Source organism: Passer montanus, unplaced genomic scaffold, assembly GCF_014805655.1.
Source record: "Passer montanus isolate IOZ18808 unplaced genomic scaffold, ASM1480565v1 scaffold3, whole genome shotgun sequence".
Classification (NCBI taxonomy): domain Eukaryota; kingdom Metazoa; phylum Chordata; class Aves; order Passeriformes; family Passeridae; genus Passer; species Passer montanus.
This window is the reverse complement of record NW_024367707.1, coordinates 10,190,061-10,208,871: the sequence shown is the minus strand read 5'-3', so window position 1 is coordinate 10,208,871 and position 18,811 is coordinate 10,190,061. Positions and strand designations below refer to the sequence as shown.

Genomic DNA, 18,811 nt, shown 5'->3' with positions numbered 1-18,811 from the left:
CCATTAAATATTCCAGATTAAGTAAAAATCTCTAAAATCTCTAGTAGAAATCTGAAGACTGTTTCTGAAGGAATCTGTTTTTATTTTTGTTTCTGAAGGAATCTGTTTTTATTAAAATAAAACTTCCAGAAAGAGGTAAAGTCTAGAATATTAAAAAAATTATTTGGTGACTCATAAATTCACTATTTTTCATGGAAGTTTGGGCTCCTAATTGTCTCAGGTCCTTTCAAAAACTTTTATCCTTTCTTAAAGAAAGAGAAGTCCTGTAACATGAAAAGGTTCTGACAGTAGTACACTGCATCCTTCACAGAGTGATTTTTTAGAAATTAGACTGTATAACTAATTATCCCTGATTTCTTTCACCAGGTAAGAGAATAATTTGCTGCTCTTCATCTAGAAGGGAGAGATATATTTTCCTGAAGAATCTTTTATCAGAGCTAGAGAAAAATTTGAACCATCCAGAAAGAGACTTTAACAAATCTATGATGTTAAGAAAGGGCATACTCAATGAATGCTTCAAAATCTATTGAAATGGGGTAAAGAAATTATAATGCACATTAGTTAGCTCGTGACAAAGTAATTTTAGAAGCTTTTACCTATTCAGATTGCAGGTGATTAGCTGCCTCTCAGAAATGCAAATGTACAAATGGTATAACTCTGAGAACAACTGCTTTAGTAAAAGCCTACTTAATCTAGAGTTCCGTATTGCTCTTATGCACAGAGCAGGTCTGCCAAGCATTCAATAGCCAAGAAGTGTGGCCACATTTGGAAATAATCTTTCCTGTATGAAATAGAACTCAAATGAAATACTCTATTTGGACCTTGGCCATCAAATGTTAACTTTCCAATTTTTCAGTTAATAAAAAAGAATATAGTTGATTATGTTGGATAGAAAATATACTAAAAAAACATAGTATTGCTTGTTTTTGTTACTGAATTCTTAGCAATCTCTGGATGATATATGCCTCTGGTGGGGGAAATGTACTGTGAGTGGAAAGTGCAGTCAGGCTGGCTATGTGGTTTAAGAAACATTCCAAAATAACAGCCTCCATTAGCACGGTAGGTGGGTATGTATGCAAAGTGATTCTTATTGTCTCGAGGGAAAAAGCTTGTTGGTTTAATGCACTACTTGAGCTATTCCCTGGTGACTAATTCATAGCTAAAAACCCACGGAACTGAAGCCAATCTATGAACCTGTTTACATTATCTGCTAGATGCAACACACAATACCAATGGAAATTTTTGGGATATGACAGAGAAATAAAAATACAGTTATGTGCAGCAGCATGTGTATGCCATAAATATGAGGAAATTTGTGCTAACCCCAAATCTAAAACAGGATTAAAAAAACCCCAAAACACAAACCTATCCTCATCAAAACTTGAAGGCTGCAGTGCAACACCTGTTCATGCCACTTACAGTGAGAGCAGCTCTCTGTGTTCAACAGCACTACCAAGGTATCTAAGAACAGCCTTGGAATGCCATTTGTAACAGGTGTGATGCTAAATCCTTCTGCAGGATCAAGAATAGAATGTAACAAAGTGAATAAACATCCAAGCAGTGTTCTAAGCAAAATGAGGATGGGATTGACAGGGCAAGAAGAAACAGTCTCAAGCTGTACCAGGGGAGGTTTAGATTGGATATTAAGAAAAAAATTTTTCATGGAAAGGCTGGTCCAGCGTTGGAACAGACTGTCCAGGGAAGTGGTGGTGTCACCATTCCTGGAGGGATTCAAAAGTCGTGTGGATGTGACATTTAGGGCCACATTTTAGTGGTGGACTTGGCAGTGTTAAGTTAATGGATGAACTCAATTATCTTAGGGGCCTTTTCCAACCTAAGTGGTCCTATGATTCCACGAGGTTAGTGGGTAAATCTCCAATACCAGTGTAATTTGGAATGACCTGGGATAATCTCATATTTTAGAAACCCTGGCAGATTTGTAACGTGTTGGCCAGAAGATCACCATTAGAGGGGTTCAAGTCTATATTAAATAATGGTATTTAAAAATAGGCTTTGGAACATTTTGAAAGGCCTTTTACATATACTTACACATGCACGTATTTCAATTAAACCAGGATATTTGCATAAGAACTGGCTTTGTTAAGTACCCCAAACAACATTTTGAAAGGCCTTTCACATATACTTACACATGCACGTATTTATCTAGGTTAACCTTATAGCTTTCAATTAAACCAGGATATTTGCATAAGAACTGGCTTTGTTAAGTACCCCAAAACAAAAATCCAAACAAAACAAAATAAAAAACAAAAATACCACCCAAAAAACCCCCCAAAACCAAAAGCCATTCTTTAGTTTCTTTCTACTTTCATTTACGGTCTTCAGAGCATTTTGTAAACAAAGTTTCTTACAGTGTTAATTTGTTTACTCTTCAAAATTTTAATTAACTATTTTTGCAAAATGATAATATGAAAGTTCAGACTGCATACTGAGCACCTCATGCTATGCTTGAAAATTATAGTGCATCCCTGAAAGCAGACTTATTGATATAGGTTTTTCAGATCAAAGCTTTCACCTCCACATGGGAAACCTGCACTACAGCCTAAAATAGAAATACCTTGTTATTTATTCACTAGTAAGCAAGGAATGAAATCCCACAACCCAAGGCTGTGGAAATGGCACATCTTTTGCTGCTGCCATGTTCATACATAATGCCAATAATCGACTTGCACAGCATAAAGCCATAGATAAAAATGAACTAGAAAACAAGCAACACCAGCTTATCATTGTCATCTCTGCTTGGTAGTGATTTATCAGGGAAGGTTTTCCTTCCTTATCTACCTTGCTTCAATTTTTGAAAAGTTACTATTAGAATTTTTATTATCCAGCTTGCTCAGATGTAGAAGCATGTGTTGAAGTTTATTTGGTCTTTCCAACAGCCTTAAATTGTGCAGTGTGTTCTTCAAAATCAGGCTCTTAAGGGAAATATTAAATGGAGGTTTTAACAAAACATTCATCAAATTTTCAATAATCCATCTTCATTTTTAATTCAGTCCTGAATACTGTAATACATTCACAGTATGCTATTTAAAAAAGGTATTAAAATGCCAGCCCATGAATCCTCAGATGTCCTTTCAGATGGCTTGGAAAATAAACCCCTGCTCAGTGATGGAGAAGACGAGGTGCACACAGTAACAGAGGAGTCAGTGGGAGAGTTTGGCTCACTACTCAAACTTGGCATGCACCACCATTTTTCCACTGACATAAAGCATGTAAACATGCCCACAGCACTGACTTTCATCAAAGTATCTCAACAAATTTTCTTCTTACAAAAAAATTTGCAAGAAGAAAACCATTTCTGCCCTGTCTCACAACTAAGCCTATCTATCTCAGTGCATGGCCAGGGTATTTGATGGTGGGGAAACATGAGGGTGTACAAAGGTTTCAAGGAACAGGGAAAGCATACACTGATCATTTCTCACCTTGCTCTCCCAGGCATCAACAACTTACAGCTCTGGCACTTCCAGAGCAACTTCATTGCACTTCATTGCTCTCAGTGTATTTTTCTTGCATGATCTGTCCAGGCATCTCTTGAACTCAAAAACACACCAAACCCCTGTGGCGATGACTTCCTTGTCTAAATATGTATTGACTTGAACCAACTCCACATTTTGATTGATTTGGCTCATTTCAGAATCCTTGTTTAATAAAACAAGTCTGTGTCAGCTCGTCCATTAAATATACAGCAACCAGGAAGAAGCTGAATGACTTCTCCAAATTCATAGTCAATGACCCTAATGATTGTAGAACACTGAATCCAGAAACATTGACTTCCTGACCTAAGACTGGACAATATATATTTTTTATGTGAGGAGTAGTTATTAAACAATAAAGCAATCCAAAATCTAATTAAGTAAATTCGGACATTAAAGAAAGTCATAGACTCAAAACAGAGAGTGTACCCATAAAAAATGTGCTATAATACAAAATACATAATGTTTCTTAATCTCATTTTAAATGAAACCAAGTTATTTTATAAATTGTTTTTCCACTGGTGTTTTCTGACTTATCTTGTAGTGCACTGAGACCTATGGTTTGTAGCCTTGAAGACAATAAAAATCAGAGGGAAGGACTTAATCAGTATTTCAGACAAAGGTCCAGATATCAAGTTTCTATAAATGACAATGGGGCTGCAGTTCTAACTAATGACCAGTTCAACACAGGTTCCCATTTGCACACTGCCTGACTAGTACAGAGAATGGAACTGAGATCTTCGAACTTGCTGCATCTGCAAAAAGGGACTTGGGATGCTTTTAAAGTCATTATTGGTTTGGATTGAAAATTTTGGCTTTAAATCTTTCTAGAAAATAATTTGTCCTTTTGTTGTTGACATATTTATATTTATATTTAACGACACTTGGTTTTCATAGAAACCGTAAGGTTTCTATGAAAAAGAAGGTTTATACTCGCAAGAAAAGAGAAGGTTTATACTCACTAACAACGTTGGCTTGTCCAGTGAAGATGGTGTACTGCAGCTCATAAGAAACCACACTGAACTCATCATCTGAAGTCCAGTGCACAGTAATGGTGTCATAGGAGGCTGTGCAGAGCTCTTCTCGAATGGTGGGTGGGTTGGGAGCTGTGAGATACAACAAAGCAGGCACTGTCAGTGAAGAGTTTCCCTTAGATTAAGGGATGTACTTGATGTATGAGATTGTAGAGACATCATCCAACAGACTTTTCAACAACTTTTCACTAATTGCAGTAGTAACTTTGATTATCAATTAACAGCTAGGAAGGAATTCTTAATAACAACATAAACACCAAGGAACTCCAGATTTTGAAAATATTTTGTATTAAAGTAGTTTTAGTTTCAGATTTAATAGAACAAGTGACATATCTGTGTCACATTAGATGGATACAATGAGAAGTTACTTTTTCTAAAATTGTTCTGATCATTTCACCAAACTTATCAAAATTCCATTGAAGCATATCAAGAGGGAGGGTCAACACTCTTCACTGTTGATTTTAAAGCCGTGTTTGCCCAGCCTACCTTACCACAGATTGCCACAAATGGTATTGTGGTGGTCCATCCTTCCTGGCCCCGCTCTAGGCTGCACTATGATCTGTCATTCATTAGCAACAGGTATTTAAAAAATATAATCCTGGGGAAACTGCCAACACTCATGCTTTCATGCCAAATTTTCTCCTCTCTCCATTTTTATTGATTTCCTAACTATCCTTTCTAACATAGATACATATAATTTCTGCTGGTTATAAAAGTCACATTTTCCAGCATTAAAAAAAGAATTCTTATCATAACATAATGACCATATGATTATAAGCAAATAGTCACCCAGGAGCCCTCTGTCTCTCTTTTTTTATAATCAACAGGCAAAATCTTTGTGTAGTAAGATATACAATCATTTCCCATATTAACACATGAGTTTGTTTTAAAGACCTGTTTAAAGTGAAATTTGAAGCAAATTACTGGAGTCTAATTTTCCTGTTTGCAATCTTTAAAAAGCCAAACACCTAAATAACTAAGAAATGAGTCTCTCTTCCTGAGGGATTGTCCTGCATGCTTGTCTCTGTGGGAGCTTCATTCCAAATCATCTTTGCTACAAGCCACATCATGAAAAGAAGAATCACAAATCCTTTTACTTTAATAATGTTTCTCCCAGCTGTCACAGAGTGAAGAAGGAGGGCACTCAAGCTGAAACAACCAAATTATGTCTGTATTAAAGGAAAAGGAAGGCAACTGTGAATGTTTGTGGTTTGGTTTTGAAGTTTTTTTCTGTCAGCTCTTTAACCTCTGATAGCCACAAACAATAGCCCAAAAAAAAAGTCCCTCTGGATGAATTCCACCTTTACTTTCACAAGGCCTTATTTTTATGAAACATCTATTTTTTTCCGTCAAGAATTTTTATAGATCATGTCTCTGGCTCACTGATGTATGTTCCCAAGGATTAGAGAGCAGACAGGTTTCCAAGCAGCCTCTTTTAACCAAGGGGCTTAAGGAAAAGTTCAAATGTCTTTCATGATATGACCATGATTTGTGATGCTCTAGATATTGAATCACAGAAGCCTACCAATGCTATGTTTTTTTACCTTGTCAGAGAAACCCTTGGGACAGAAGGATATTAAAATGAAAAGAGATACAAATAAACTCAAGTAAGAACAGCTATCTGTGAGAAGAATATAATCAAAATGTGGGGGGGGGAAAAAGGCCCACCGTTTTCTGAAAAGATTAATAGTAATATCAGCTATGTTCCAAAAATGTATCCTGTAGAACAATCACTGGAGGTTTTAATTTTTATTTTATTCCTAGACGGAGCTTAATTTCAATATTTTGCTTGTCCTTCAAAGGCTGAACAAAAATTTGAATAACTGTTAAAAACAAATATACAAGTAGATAAATTATTATTTTTCTGATGGTGTTTAACTAAAGTTTCTTCTGTCATGTCCTGCACCTAACAGCAAAACATTTTACTTAAGAAATGTACTTGTTATTATTTCAACACAGAAAATAAATATTAATTTATGGAAAACAAAAATTACTGAAGGTTTAATTAATTGCAAACTGCATTTCAATGACGCCTAAGCATCTTCAACTTCTTTGAAAATGGCATCCTAAGTTTGCTCTTCATGTGCACACCTGGCCTTATATCTACAAATCTACAGGCCTTCATGTAATGAAAATGTCTGAAAGAGATTTTGCCTAAGAAAGACATATTTCCCCTGGCTCTTGTGATTAACCCACACTCACCTGAGACTATACTGCATGAATTCAGCTCTTTGGCAACATTCATTTCATAAACCACTCAGAATAAAACAAATACACCTGCTTCTCCTACAGAAAGGCAGGCAAGTCTACATTCAGATGCTTTGTTATGACAAAATAATGTAGCTGTCTGACTGCCAAATTCATCATTGCACAGCACATACTCCTTTAGAGAGTGTAAATTTGTAATGCAATTAAAGAGACTGACCTCAACCAGTTAGCTTCAATCAGTATTGCAATTGGTAGTGTGTGATTTGGTGAATTATTGCATTATCAGTCCTTTTACAGAGCTCTGTGCCACAGGGACCCTGCTCAAAGACTCCAGTGATCTCGAGGCTGCACCAGTGGGTTCCCCTTCCTGGCTCGGGAGTGCTTCACCATGCTCCAGAGGGGAAGCCCAGCATGCTTCCAGCAGAGCAGTGGAAGACACAATCCACTTCTCCACACAGGATCAGAGCACATATCTGGGAGTGGTAACTGCTTCAGACACTCAGACTTTCATTCATCAGTTTTGTATCAACACTTTCTCACATGACAGAAAAATCGTTGCTGAAGGCTGTTTTACTTCATTTTAGCTCAAAACTGAGTAAACACACTTAAAAAGTCAGTAACCACACCTAAAATGCCTGAAAGGCACTAATATTAGAAATGCAGTTTCTTAAATTTGCTTTCAGGAGTAACTGATCTCACGAGCATATTCCCTTTCCACCCATTTAGTTTAAGGCACCCTCCTTTCCGTGTCATCTGCATGGCTTTTGCTCTGAAGCAGAACTGATGCCTTACAAGGTCTGCACACCTGAGGGACAGTTCAGGGACACTGCCACCTCTCCCTGGTGAATTCCAGCATTAATTCAGTGTCTCCTGGGTGTCTATTGAGATTCTATTTAAATCCTCTCAGCACAAGGTCACAGAGATTGACTAAAACAACCTCAAATTAATTTTGTTCGCTCAGTTTCTCTCTCCCTATTTTCATGCAATGATTGACTTTGTAAAGATTTCTTATGGATTTTGATACTGAGTATTAAGACCTAAAAGAAGACCTAAGCAATCTGCTTGAATTAATGATGTTAGAAATATTCATATTGCTGGTATGATGTGAGGGAGTTGCAGAGCTGCTCTGAATCTCTTTTTTAGATATTCATTACTGATTCCATCTTGTATCATGACACTGGGCTGAATCAGCATGGAGGAATTGGAAAGGCACAGTTACATCAGATGTGGATACAAATTTTATGTGTTATTAACTTGTCATGTGTGAGTTAGTACCAAGGGCTTAGTCACACATACAAACCATCTCGACCCTATCTTTGGGCAGGCCAGGACTGCTCAAAGCCAACAGAATGAGAAGAGATTACCCCAGTGTTGTCTGGAACTGGTCTTTGATCTTTCAGTGCTGAAAGAGTTAAGCAGTAAGATAGGTTGTCAAGAGTTTCCAGAACAAAGTTGTTTCTGTGAAAAAATTGCTGGCATATGCTGGGCAATACATATTTCTTTGTGCAGTTGTAGGTGAAGTGATGGATGAAAAAAACTTATCATTGTTTCAGATAGGATTTCTGAAGTAGGGAAAATTGCAAGGTCAAAGAATGGATGCTCCTGCAATTGATTTCAAAGTATTAGGACGCAAAGCAAGCATTTTTGATTCACAGTGGACAAAAAAACTCCTTATGACAGTAATATTCTGCAGAGAGTTTGCAAGTTATATGTATTGCCTATATCTAGCTAGATACATGTCTAGAGAAAGATGGTTTCCAGATGAAGAGCTTGAGCAACTGTTAAGATAAGAATGCTTTCAAAAGATATCAAGGCTATATATAGAGAGAATAGAACAGTCAGATGAAGATTAGAAGTATTGTTTTAATATACAGAGTTTGATATCTCAATGTCTGGTTGGCAACTTTCAAAAAGATATCAGAGATTTTATTTGGATAGCAGAAGCTTTGGACAGACATCTACGTAAATGATAAGCACAAACTAGTTAAATTTATTTCTTCAGTAAAGAAAGAGCCTAGGAAGAAAGAAAGATAAGGATATAGAGATTGAAGAAGATCTGACAAATATTATACTGGGAAGAACCAAAGGAGAAAAAAATTGCCAGGAGACAGCCAAGGTCAATTGTTTCAAAAGCAACCGACAACAGAGATAATGAAGCTGGAACTTAGGTTTTGACATTTTGTTCAGAAGCAGTACAGATGACAGTCATAAGGTAGGCTTCTCACTTAATTCACAGTATAGATCTATGGCTAGGACATACAAGTGGTCTTCGTTTTACTTAACTGTGAAACATGATAAAAGTAAAGCCTAATTCACTCTGTCACAAAGTGTTCAGTTTATGATCTATGAAAATTCCATGCACCAATCTGAAACGGATAATATGAAGCTTTCTCAGGAATTTCTGGACAACAGTAGAGAATAATCAAATGCATTTTACTTTTGGGATTATATATATATAAGTGCACACATATATGTATACCTATATCTCATGTATAGCTATTTACATATATTTACATAAATGTATCTTAACTGTCTGCATAGATTGCATTTTATGCTCAGATAATTTCGACATGTGCTTTGCATTTTGCCACTGCAGCCATATGCTATTTATTAATGTGAAGAAAAGTCAGTTAGAACTGTTTTTCACTGGGCATCAAGGATAGAAATGGTTTGTTAGGAAAAAAACCCACTGAAATGCTTGATATGTAAGCAAGTTTCCTTAGACTGCATTGTGAGCAATTTTTAAGATTATGGATGAGTTAGGAAAAAGGCAGAGACGGACCTGTGTAAATGACAGTCATCATGATGGATCACAGGAAATATCTTTGCAGCAAGACAACCCTTCATTTTGGTGCAGATATAACCTTCGTTTTCTGCAGTGCACAGCAATTAAGTTGATAATATTGACATATGATGTACGAAGGGGAGAAGACCTGAGGGATTCGGGAACAGACTGCTAGAAGAATTAACATCATCATCTTCACAGATCTAAATCACAGCTATCTGCATTTGAATAAGTACATCCATCCTCTGTTTGGAAACAACCGGGAGAAGTGGGCAACTCCAGAATGGAGTCAAGTGCCTCAATATATGTGCCTCAAAATGAGATGGTTATTTCTCTTCTTTCACCATAAAGGAAGATGAGTGATTATTTCAGAGGAAGATTGTTAGATTAGGGTGAATGAGTCAGTTTTTTGTTTTAATCCTTCATTTCCTTGGATTTTTGTAAATTTGGGGTGAAGTCTGAACATGATGGAAAAATTCCTGCAGATTTAGAGATAAGCAGACAACATAACATTTCACTGGTACTGTATAAGAAGCAGAAATTGCTCTTATCACATTATTGTTGTGTTTTATTTATTTGAATATGTGTTAGACACTGATTGTATTCATCTGTCACACAGTGACAAAAAAAAAATTCCTTGCAGATACAATTTCTCTTTTAGATATGGCAAGAATCCCACAGCTCCATCAGGCAAGAGTGCTGCTGCCCTGTGTATGCACCCAGTCTTGCGCTTCCCAGTATTAATCTATTTGCTATTTATAGAATCATAGAATCAGAAAATACTTTGAATTGGGAGGAACCTTCAAAGGTCATCTGGCCCAATCTCCAGACAGTGAACAGGGACAGGTTGCTCAGAGTTCTGTCCAACTTGACCTTGAATGTTTCCAGGGATGGAACCTATACAGCCTCTCTGGCAACCTGGTCCAATGTCTCACCACCTCAATTTTTAAAGGTTTTTTCCTTATATGTAGTCTTAACTTACCCTCCTTTGGCTTAGATCTATTACTCCATGTCCTTTCTCTACAGACACTACTGAAATGTTTTAAGTCTGAAAGACCACAATGAGATCTCCTTGGATCCCTCTCATCTGCAGGTTGAACAACCCTAACTTTCTCAGCTTTTCCTCTGCAGAGAAGCCAGAAGCCAGTCCTTTGCTTGGAAAAGATAGTGGTTGGCAATGACGAGGCTGCACCCCTACATTCTCCTGAACTAACACAAGTATATCCTCTGAAAACTGGGGCAAGTGGGACCCAGGAAGTGTTTTCCAATGCTTTTCTAACAGTGCTTTGTGCCTTTCATTGCAAATTCTTGCTGCTAACAGCAGATGCTTAAAGACGTTGCAAAATAAAAACCTACCACATCTCTTCTGTTTTCAATTGAGCTGGAATGAATTGTTCTAATTCTGGCATTGAAATCAAAACACCCTAAATTACAGTAATTTGTTTCTCTTTGTGAGTCATTGTACACTCTGAGACTACACATTACTCAGGATTTCAGTAAAGGTCTAATCCTGTGGGCTTCCTCAGGCCAAAGACCTCAGTTAGGCGAGGTGGGGCTCTGCAGTGTGGAGTGCCCACCCCACAGCCAGGCTCAGAGCACACCACACTCTCCAGCTCCAGACACAGCCAGATCCTCCAGTTCTGTCATGGGGGAAATTCACAGCGTCCCCAACATGAGAAAACATCTTTCACTGCTGAGCCTGTGACATTGATTGCTTGAACAGCTTCTGATTGCTCGTGGGAACTCTGCCAGGCAGCAATCTGCTGCAGCAAGGAGGCAGCCCCAAGGGAGAGGGTAACACCTGGAGCATCCATCTCCTGGGAAATTGGGTTTGGTCCCTGCTCTCCCTCCTCTGGCTGCTCCAGGCTGAGCTCCAGCTGTTCTTTCACTGCACTCTGCCGCAGTGCCTTTTAATAATTTCTTAAACCTACTTCCTCACGCTCTGGTAGCGAAGAAAGCAAGGAGAGGAGGCAGGAAATGCATCCCAGTTGTTTGAAGCACCCAATGATTCCTGGGGTGTTCTGGGGCTGTTAGAGGTAATCCGTTCAGGATTAAGAGTTGGTTTATGTAGCAATGTTTTGGCTGGGCATTCAGGATTAAGAGGGAGAGTGTATTTGGTTTATGTAGCAATGTTTTGGCTGGGCTGCAGGGATTATCTCCATCAGAAAAGATCAGGAGCTGACTCAGTATCAGACACGGAGAGTTCTGAGATACCTGCCACTGTCCAAAGCTGAGCCCATCACTGGTGCTGATAGTGCCTCTGTGATAGCACTTTAAAGAAAGGGGAAGAAAGGCTGTGTAGAAGGGGAGGGAGAGAGGAGTGAGAAATGCTGTGGTAGAAACAGCCCTGCAGATGTCAAGGTTGGTGAAGAAGGAGGGCGAAGAGGTGCCCCAGGTGCTGGAGCAGAAATTCCCCTGCAGCCTGTGGTGGTGGCTGTGGTGATGCAGGCTGTTTCCCTGCAGCACACAGAGGACTACAGTGAAGGAGATGTCCACCAGCAGCTGTGGAGGACCCACACTGGAGCAGGCTGATATGCCCTGGAGGGAGCTGCAGCCTGCAGAGAGAGTACCACTCAGGATAAAGGTTTCTTACAGGAATTGTGGCCCATGGAGGACTCACACTGCAGCAGTCCACTCCTGAAGGACTCATCTGGTAGAAAGGACCCACTCTGGAGCAGTTGTTGGAGAATGGCACCCTTTTGCAAGGGCCCATGTTGGAAAAGTTCATGAAGAGCTGCATTCTGTGGGAGAAAGCCTATGCCAGAGTAGGGGAAGGGTGCCAGGCAGAAGGAGTGGCAGAGATGTTGTGTGATGAACTGACTACAGCCTCCATTCCTCAACCCCATGCACCACTTGCTGGGGGGCAGATAGAAGAGATGGGAGTGAAGTTGAGCCCAAGAAGGATGGAGTGGGGAAAAGTTTTTTGTTAGATTTATTTTTATTTCTCAGTGTCCTACTTTTACAATTAATTTGCAATAAATTACATTAATCTTTCCCAAGTTGAGTCTGTTTTGCCTGTAGCAGTAATTCTTGAGTGATCTCCTTTTCCTTATCTCAACCCATGAGCCTTTCATCTTATTTTCTCCCCTTACTGAGGAGATGCAGTGAGAGCAGCTTGGTGTGCACCTGGTAATCAGCCAAAGTTACAACCACAGGGAGAACTGAAAAAATCCTATCACTACTATTTTATGAGGAATATATAATAGCAGAATCTCAAGAAAAAAAAGTACCTGTAAGGTAATCAAGGCATTCCAACAATTTTTTCTCCCTGGTAAAATCAAGTGCGAAAGTATCAAAAGTATCGTTGAGATTAATTTCAGGAATTAGAACCTGGGAGGATGCAGTTGCCATGGAAACCCTGTAATGAAAAGAAAAATGTCTTTTAGCACTCAAGACACAATGACTTTTATATCAAGGTGGACTTGATCAACATGGTTGTTACAGCTTCTCAAAAAGCTTGATAAAAGCTTATATACATATTTTATTTATATGGTTTAAGTTAGGAACTTCTCCTGCCACTTTTATTTTTGACAGCAAGATCTCCAATATTTTTTTTTTACTGAACTTAGGGCTATCACACAGTATCAGATAAGATTTTAACAAAATATTGGCCAAACAACAATATCCCTTGAAGAATTCTTTTTAATCACCTATGGAACCAAAGAAGAAAGAGCTCTATAATTAGCTGTGTTTAAGCAATCCTGACAGATGCTGTATCTCTCCCAACCCTTGTTTTCCCAAGCAGTTTGTTGCTCCAGGCACGCCTTGGCACTGCTGTCCCAAGGGCTTGGTGCAGTCCTCCCAGCTCCTCAGCTGTTCACCACAGCACACTGCTGTTAACTTCAAAAAGCTCAGGAGGGAGATAAAACAAATAGATGTCAGCATGGTTTGTTTTAAAAGGCTTTTCCCTACAAAGGATGTGTGCATACTTATATTTCCTCCAAACTGGAAAAGCTTCCTCACCTAACTCATTTCAGGAGCTACATTTACATTTTCTCTGTCCAGATGTACTAATATAAAGAGATGAACCTTCACAAGAAAAATGCATTTTCCAGTCCATTCAGCCTGGTTTCACCAAATGCATATTTCTGCAGAGCTGGATACTGGATGTGTTTACAGAAAGTCTGACTGGTTTAAGGAGAGAGATCACTAAATCTTATGCTATACGACAGAAATTAGGCAAATGTTTCAGTTTGGAGATAAACAGACAACTGTGCATGAAATCTATGTCTGTTATCTGTCATTTGCGACGTGTCTGATCAAAGTATTTGCTTCAATTTAAAATTGTCCCATATTATTCTTTTTCTGTAGACTGGACTGAAATGACTCCAGGAATTATTTAAGGAATTTAAGAAGGACTATTTTCTAAAATATTTTTTGTGTAGTACTTTAGGAAAATACAATAAGGAAAGTCAAAACCAGAGCTGTACATCTCATTGTCTTCAGCATAGCTTTCAAAAGCTGAGCTGAGGAGGTTACCTGGTCAATATTTTTGTTATACAATTTTCAGCATTGTTTCTGTTGCAACTGTGAATGTAGAACTCAGTTTAAAGTAGATCCTAGGACAGATTTTTTTTTTTTTTTTTTACATTGTATTTTATATCAGCAGGTCTTTTTGGGCTCTTTTAGGGGATATGCAAAAGGTGCTCTGTATTTACATGTGCTACAGTCAGTTTTTGGTGAGATCAACAATTCAAAATTTCAGACACCATGTCACCACATTAGGTTCAGAGGATTGAATTTCGTCCTGTAATTCTGCCTACTGTTGACACTGTAAACACTGACACCGTACTTGATTGGAAAGGGTTTTTCCAGGATAAATGTATTTCATCCACTATAAATAATGCACAACTTAAACATCAGAGTGAATGTAATGACTTTGCTTGTGCAATTACCTGTTGTGCTTACAACAGAAAATATTTTACTGCAATTACTTTGAAATGTGTGGATGAAGAAATGCAATGAGCATGATTTCAGGAGACTTCTTTAGCTGCTGGAGCTCAGAGCCCTGGTGAGACTGTTACATGAGCAGTCTAAAAGCAAACAAAATATTGCTCACCACAGGAGAACTAAGAGAGTTACTTGTGAGGAATGACTTATTAATTCTATTTAGCCTCTTTTTCCATTTGCAATTTGTCTGCAAACACTTGGTATCTTTTTTACCTTTGGTTTTATTCACTGCTTGGAGTGATTCTGTGATTTTCAGCGTGTTCACAGCCATCTCATTACAGACATCAATCTGTGATAGCCAAGAATTGTTTGATTGGGCACATAGGTCAGGTTGTCTCATTTCTGCTCTCCCAGTGTCTCTCCTGTGACAGTATTGTATTTATGATGCAATTGTTCATGCTTGCAAGTTCAAAATGGAACTTCTCTGAATATTCTTTGGTAGTCAGTTAAAAAGCACTGTGTCTCCACAAGTTTCTGCCCTACTGCTGCTTCTGCTGAATACTGAAAAAAAGGGCAGACCCTCACCTTCAGCTTTTGATACTCTTTGTAGTTTTACTACTGGCTTCATCTGCGATGCCACAATGTTGCTTGGTGACACAATATAAACCACAGTCTGAGAGACAGCATATAACCCACTGCCTTGCCTGGCCTTGTCTTTTTAACTGATTTTCAATTCTCTGAATCTGTAATGGGCAACCCAGTGTTGCTGGCTTATTTATAAATTGGTAATTAGCTTTGATGAGGACTGGTGCAGCACACCAGAGTAAGGGAAAGACTTAAAGAAAAAGGCATAATAGGAGCAGGGAATTTAATGTTTTTGATTTGGGGAAATTGGCTGGAAAATGTGAAGATATAATGTGAACCCAGAAATAAAAAAATAACTAAAAATAACTAAAATTAAAAAAAAAGTTATTTGAAAAAAAAAAAAGAGCATACTTTTTATGTCTTCCTTTGATAAATCTGGCATGCTGAAGAGGAGCCAGGATCCTGAAAGGAGTAGAAAATCCATGCACCCAGGAGCCCAACACAACAACTGATGTAACTTCCAAACCTCCTGGACTGCTGAATCTCCATCTCTTCAAGATGCAAGGTACAGGTTCACAAAGTTACAAATTTAATTATCTTGTAGCTTTCTATTTTGTGAGGAACATGAATCCATTGAGTCATTCCCGGTTTCTTCTAAGGAATGTACTGACTGTCTGATTTCTTTCTCAATCTCAGAATTTTTCATGAATTAGGAATTTCAGCCGTAAACCCATTTTTTAAAGTGTGTTTAACATCAGACATCTGCTTGGCAACCATTCTAACTCTCACTTGTGCATGTTGCTATTGTAACCCTTACTTTGCCCCTTTTTTGACTGCTCCTCTTCTCAAAGGGATGTTTTGATTTAGCATTACAGTAAGGTTCTTCCCACTCTGGTATAGCACGAAGTAGCATTTTGGGGGAATATATCAACTACACCCCTGTCTTTGACCACATCTCTGATGTGACAAGACAATACAGAAACTATGGCAACCCATCTGCCTTAAAGTGAGGTTTTTCTTTTTATTGAGAGGAGCATGTCCTTTACCTTTCAGTGATATTTTTGGCTGTTTGCAGGAAGCGAGCGTGGTCGTTCTCCTTCAGTGACTGCTCAGCCTGAGAGATGAGGGATGTCGAGCGCTCAATGCACTGTTTGCAGTTCGCAATCTGCTGAGCCAGTTTTCTCAGCCTCACCACCTTGAGTGGAAACACAGGAAAGCAGTCATGTCTCTAAGGTCACAAATCATGGTTGGGATTGCAATTCAGAGGCAAAGCTGGGCAAAGGAGGAGTTAAGATGAATGGCTTTGGTGACAAGCTTCGTGGTGAACTCCATCTAGCCATGTAACATTTTAATAAGGGACAGGCACAGCCTTTCTGCCTGAATATTTTCCACATGGAAAACAACAGAGGAGAGCCAAAACAAGCACAGCTGGCCTATTTTCCAGCAGAAGGAACGTCATTTCCTGGTAATTTCTGCTTACATGATAGCTAAGGTCTATTTAGATAACTATTTCCCAGAAATTATGAGATCTGTGTTAAAGGCTACTTATAGATTAACTAGATCTTTTGTATTAATTGAGTTTCAGAAAAAGCAAAAAGCTGAAAATAAAAGTTAACAGAAAAAGACTGTTCAACTCTGTTAACAATACATGCCTGACCTCATTATGTGCTTTAAGTAAAAATGGGTGTTTTCTTGTTGGATATTTTTAACTGGACAAAAGCACAGTAGTGCTGGAGAGCTGATTATTATTACTGCAAACATATGTGCTGGAGATAAACACAGTAGATGTGACTGTAATCATTAGCAAAAAGGTTAGGGAAGGGCACAGTCCTCCATCTAAAGACAATGTTGGCTAACAAAACTTTCAGGAACTACAATAGTTCCTGAAAGGTCTGGGAGTCCTTCCCTTTGTTATCACATCAGGATCATAGTTTGAACAGGAGTAAGAAATAGGAAGGAAATTAAATAACTCTGGAGTTTAGAAAGGCACATTAAGACCCAGTTACATGCAAAATGAGGGAACTAACAACCAAGTGGGTTGGCAGAAATGTCCACATTTATAATCAAGATAGCATTCCCAATATCAGGAATTAGGGCACAGGCTATGAAGTTGCTGATTTGACTTTGAGATATATTTGCATCCTAAGCAGTGATGAGGGTATCTTAGTGCAGCTATTTGACAACAGAAACAAGTAGGAAAATAAACATTTAAAAAAAAACTTTCCAAAAAAGATACGGCCAAATGATTTGTGTCATGTGATATTGGTCTGTCTTTAATGATAGAAACAGCATAGAGAAGAAAATGCTGGGAACACCCAGATTTTGGTAACGCTAATGATTTGATCAGCTTCTAGAATGAACTAATGCCACAGTGTTTCCTATAACTTTGCATTTGCAGAGATTACAATTCAGTCTACACCAGCCTAACCAGGGAAAGGTTCACTGCCATGTTAAGAAGTTCATCTCTTTATTTACGAATTAATTAACAAGCAAACAGTGAACTGAAGTAAATATTAACTTACGAGTTTTCTGCAGTAGAAAGCATGTCATGGTTTGTGATGTCTAAATATGAACTATATTTTCCACTTGATTGATTCTTTCTTTTATCTTCAAGAAGAGGAAGATGAGATATTGAAATAGAACGAGTCTCATCTCAGTCCCCACACACTTCTGCAATGGTAGGAATGACATCTGCCCTAGGATTATTTTACCTAGTTGATATTTGCTTCTTTCCTGTTACATGTTCTGTGGAATTTTGTAGGGTTTGGGTGATAGATGAGATTACGAGTGGAGCTGCAGAGGGTGTTCAGACTTGTGCGTAACTGAAACTACAGCCTTGCAGGCACAGCCAGAGCTTAGTATGTGTTTCCAGCTCTGTAGCCACTCCTACAGTCCTATAGAGATATTTGCTGTGCTCTTATTCCAGAAAGACTCTTAGTCATAGGCACTCTTAAAGGAAGATACATTGGGCAGAACTTCCTGTGGCTTTTCACATGAGACCTTGGAATCTTTCAACATATATCACATTTGAGTCAAAGCATTCCAGACCTTGACTGGACCTCCACTGATATAACTTTCAGCTCAACAAAACAGAACAAAGAATGGGGACACCGCTATTCAAATAAATTTGGAGTCAATTGTATTACAAATCTTCCATGCTAGTGGAAATTATTTTAGCAAGCAACAGAGTTTTTAAAAGCAATGCGTATATTGCACAAATCCAGATGAATGGTATGTTTTCTACTTCATTGGTAGCACACCTGGTCTCTGTGCATAGAGGAAAGGAGTTGAAACAAAAATGAAGGCCATATATTTCATTTGAAGGGAATTATATTCTGGTAATTATATTTTGTTTTGGAAAGGAGTTGAAACAAAAATGAAGGCCATATATTTCATTTGAAGGCTATTCAGGTTTTTTCACACAGTGTACAGGACCTGTGGTTTCCAACGTGTTTAAGTTAGCCCTTGCCTACAGACTTTTCATTTCAAGTTAATTGGAATATCTTGACATCCATATGAAGCATTTAACCTGCTCTTGAGTTTATTCCTTTCCTGAGCTTTTCCCACACAAGAAGAATGAATATCTGACTTAGCTAGTTTAGGAGTTAAACAGTAAACACCTTGTACCTAGAAAATAAAAACATTAATTCAACTCTAATTCATTTCTGAGTTAACAGTTAGCTAGGAAAATACATTGAAACTTGAGTATCAGAGATTTTTCCTGCTCAATGTGTTTCCTACTAATAATCATGGAACTTTGTCAATTAGAAATGCACATTTAATTTAATTTCTTTCACACTTTTGAATATTTTTTGTAA

At 38.2% G+C, this 18,811-nt stretch overlaps 1 protein-coding gene across 4 annotated transcripts in view; it reads right to left on the bottom strand.

Moving 5' to 3' along the window:
- The window catches only part of MID1 (midline 1), a 238,773-nt gene that overhangs the window by 11,301 nt on the left and 208,661 nt on the right, over nucleotides 1-18,811 (bottom strand). For all 4 annotated transcript variants that reach the window (XM_039714476.1, XM_039714475.1, XM_039714474.1 and 1 more), the window contains exons 5-7: nucleotides 16,040-16,188; nucleotides 12,749-12,876; nucleotides 4,454-4,597 (exon numbers count right to left, since the gene is read on the bottom strand). In XM_039714476.1, the coding sequence (XP_039570410.1) occupies nucleotides 4,454-4,597; nucleotides 12,749-12,876; nucleotides 16,040-16,188 (421 nt within the window). The remainder of the gene's footprint in view (nucleotides 1-4,453; nucleotides 4,598-12,748; nucleotides 12,877-16,039; nucleotides 16,189-18,811) is intronic.